Source organism: Aptenodytes forsteri, unplaced genomic scaffold (assembly GCF_000699145.1).
Source record: "Aptenodytes forsteri isolate BGI_AS27 unplaced genomic scaffold, ASM69914v1 Scaffold553, whole genome shotgun sequence".
Taxonomy (NCBI): domain Eukaryota; kingdom Metazoa; phylum Chordata; class Aves; order Sphenisciformes; family Spheniscidae; genus Aptenodytes; species Aptenodytes forsteri.
The window spans coordinates 90330-91257 of record NW_008796203.1 but is presented as its reverse complement, the minus strand read 5'-3'; the positions used below and the strand labels follow the sequence as shown (position 1 = coordinate 91257).

The 928-nt window shown below is 65.9% G+C and overlaps 1 protein-coding gene across 1 annotated transcript in view; it reads right to left on the bottom strand.

Annotated features, from left to right (window-relative positions):
• Window positions 1-928, bottom strand: part of EHD2 (EH domain containing 2) — a 6628-nt gene that overhangs the window by 2335 nt on the left and 3365 nt on the right. The window contains exon 3 of the mRNA XM_009288183.2: window positions 350-854. Within this exon, the coding sequence (XP_009286458.1) occupies window positions 350-854 (505 nt within the window). The remainder of the gene's footprint in view (window positions 1-349; window positions 855-928) is intronic.

Sequence of the window (928 nt, the reverse complement as noted above, 5' to 3'; positions counted from 1 at the left end):
TCCCCTTGGCCCCACCGGAGCCATGGAGAGCTCCAAGGAGTCCCGGCGTCCCCTTGGCCCCACCGGAGCCATGGAGAGCTCCAAGGAGTCCCGGCGTCCCCTTGGCCCCACCGGAGCCATGGAGAGCTCCAAGGAGTCCCGGCGTCCCCTTGGCCCCACCGGAGCCATGGAGGGCTCCAAGGAGTCCTGGTGTCCTTCCCTGGCCCCACCGGAGCCATGGAGGGCTCCAAGGAGTCCCGGTGTCCCCTTGGCCCCACCGGAGCCATGCAGAGCTCCAAGGAGTCCCGGTGTCCCCTTGGCCCCACCGGAGCCATGGAGAGGACCCATGCACCCAGTCGGCTGCACTCACCCTGACGAGCCGCGCCCGCTTGACGAGGTCATTGAGCTTCCTCAGGGCGGCATTTCGGGGCAGGTTCTGGATGTCCTGGAACAAGTCCTGCTCCTCCAACTCAAAGAGCTGCCGGTTGTCGGCGATGAGGAGCGGTTCAGACCAGAAGGACCCGATGAAGACGCGCAGCACCTCAGGGGTGTTGAACACCTTCCCCAGGGACCACATCAGCGCCCCGTAGACGCGCATCAGCTGCTGCGTCTCCACCATGTCGGCCTTGTTCAGGACCACCCGGATCTTGTCCTCGTTGCCCTTGAGGGCTCGGATGGCCTCGGAGAACTCGTCCGAGATCTCCAGCTTGTGGGCATCGAAGAGGAGGATGATGAGGTCCACGCGCTCGGCAAACCACTGCAGCACGGCCGGGAAGTCATAGCCTGGGAGGGGAGGGGGGAAAGGGGGAATTGGGGGATCCCCCCGGGGCTGGGCTGGGTCGCCCCTGGGCTTGGGGGACCCTGGGGAGGGGGTGCTGCCATTCTCAGGGTGCAAATGATCCCACGTTGCCCCTGGAGGGGTCTGCATGGAGAGGAACCCAACGCCAAC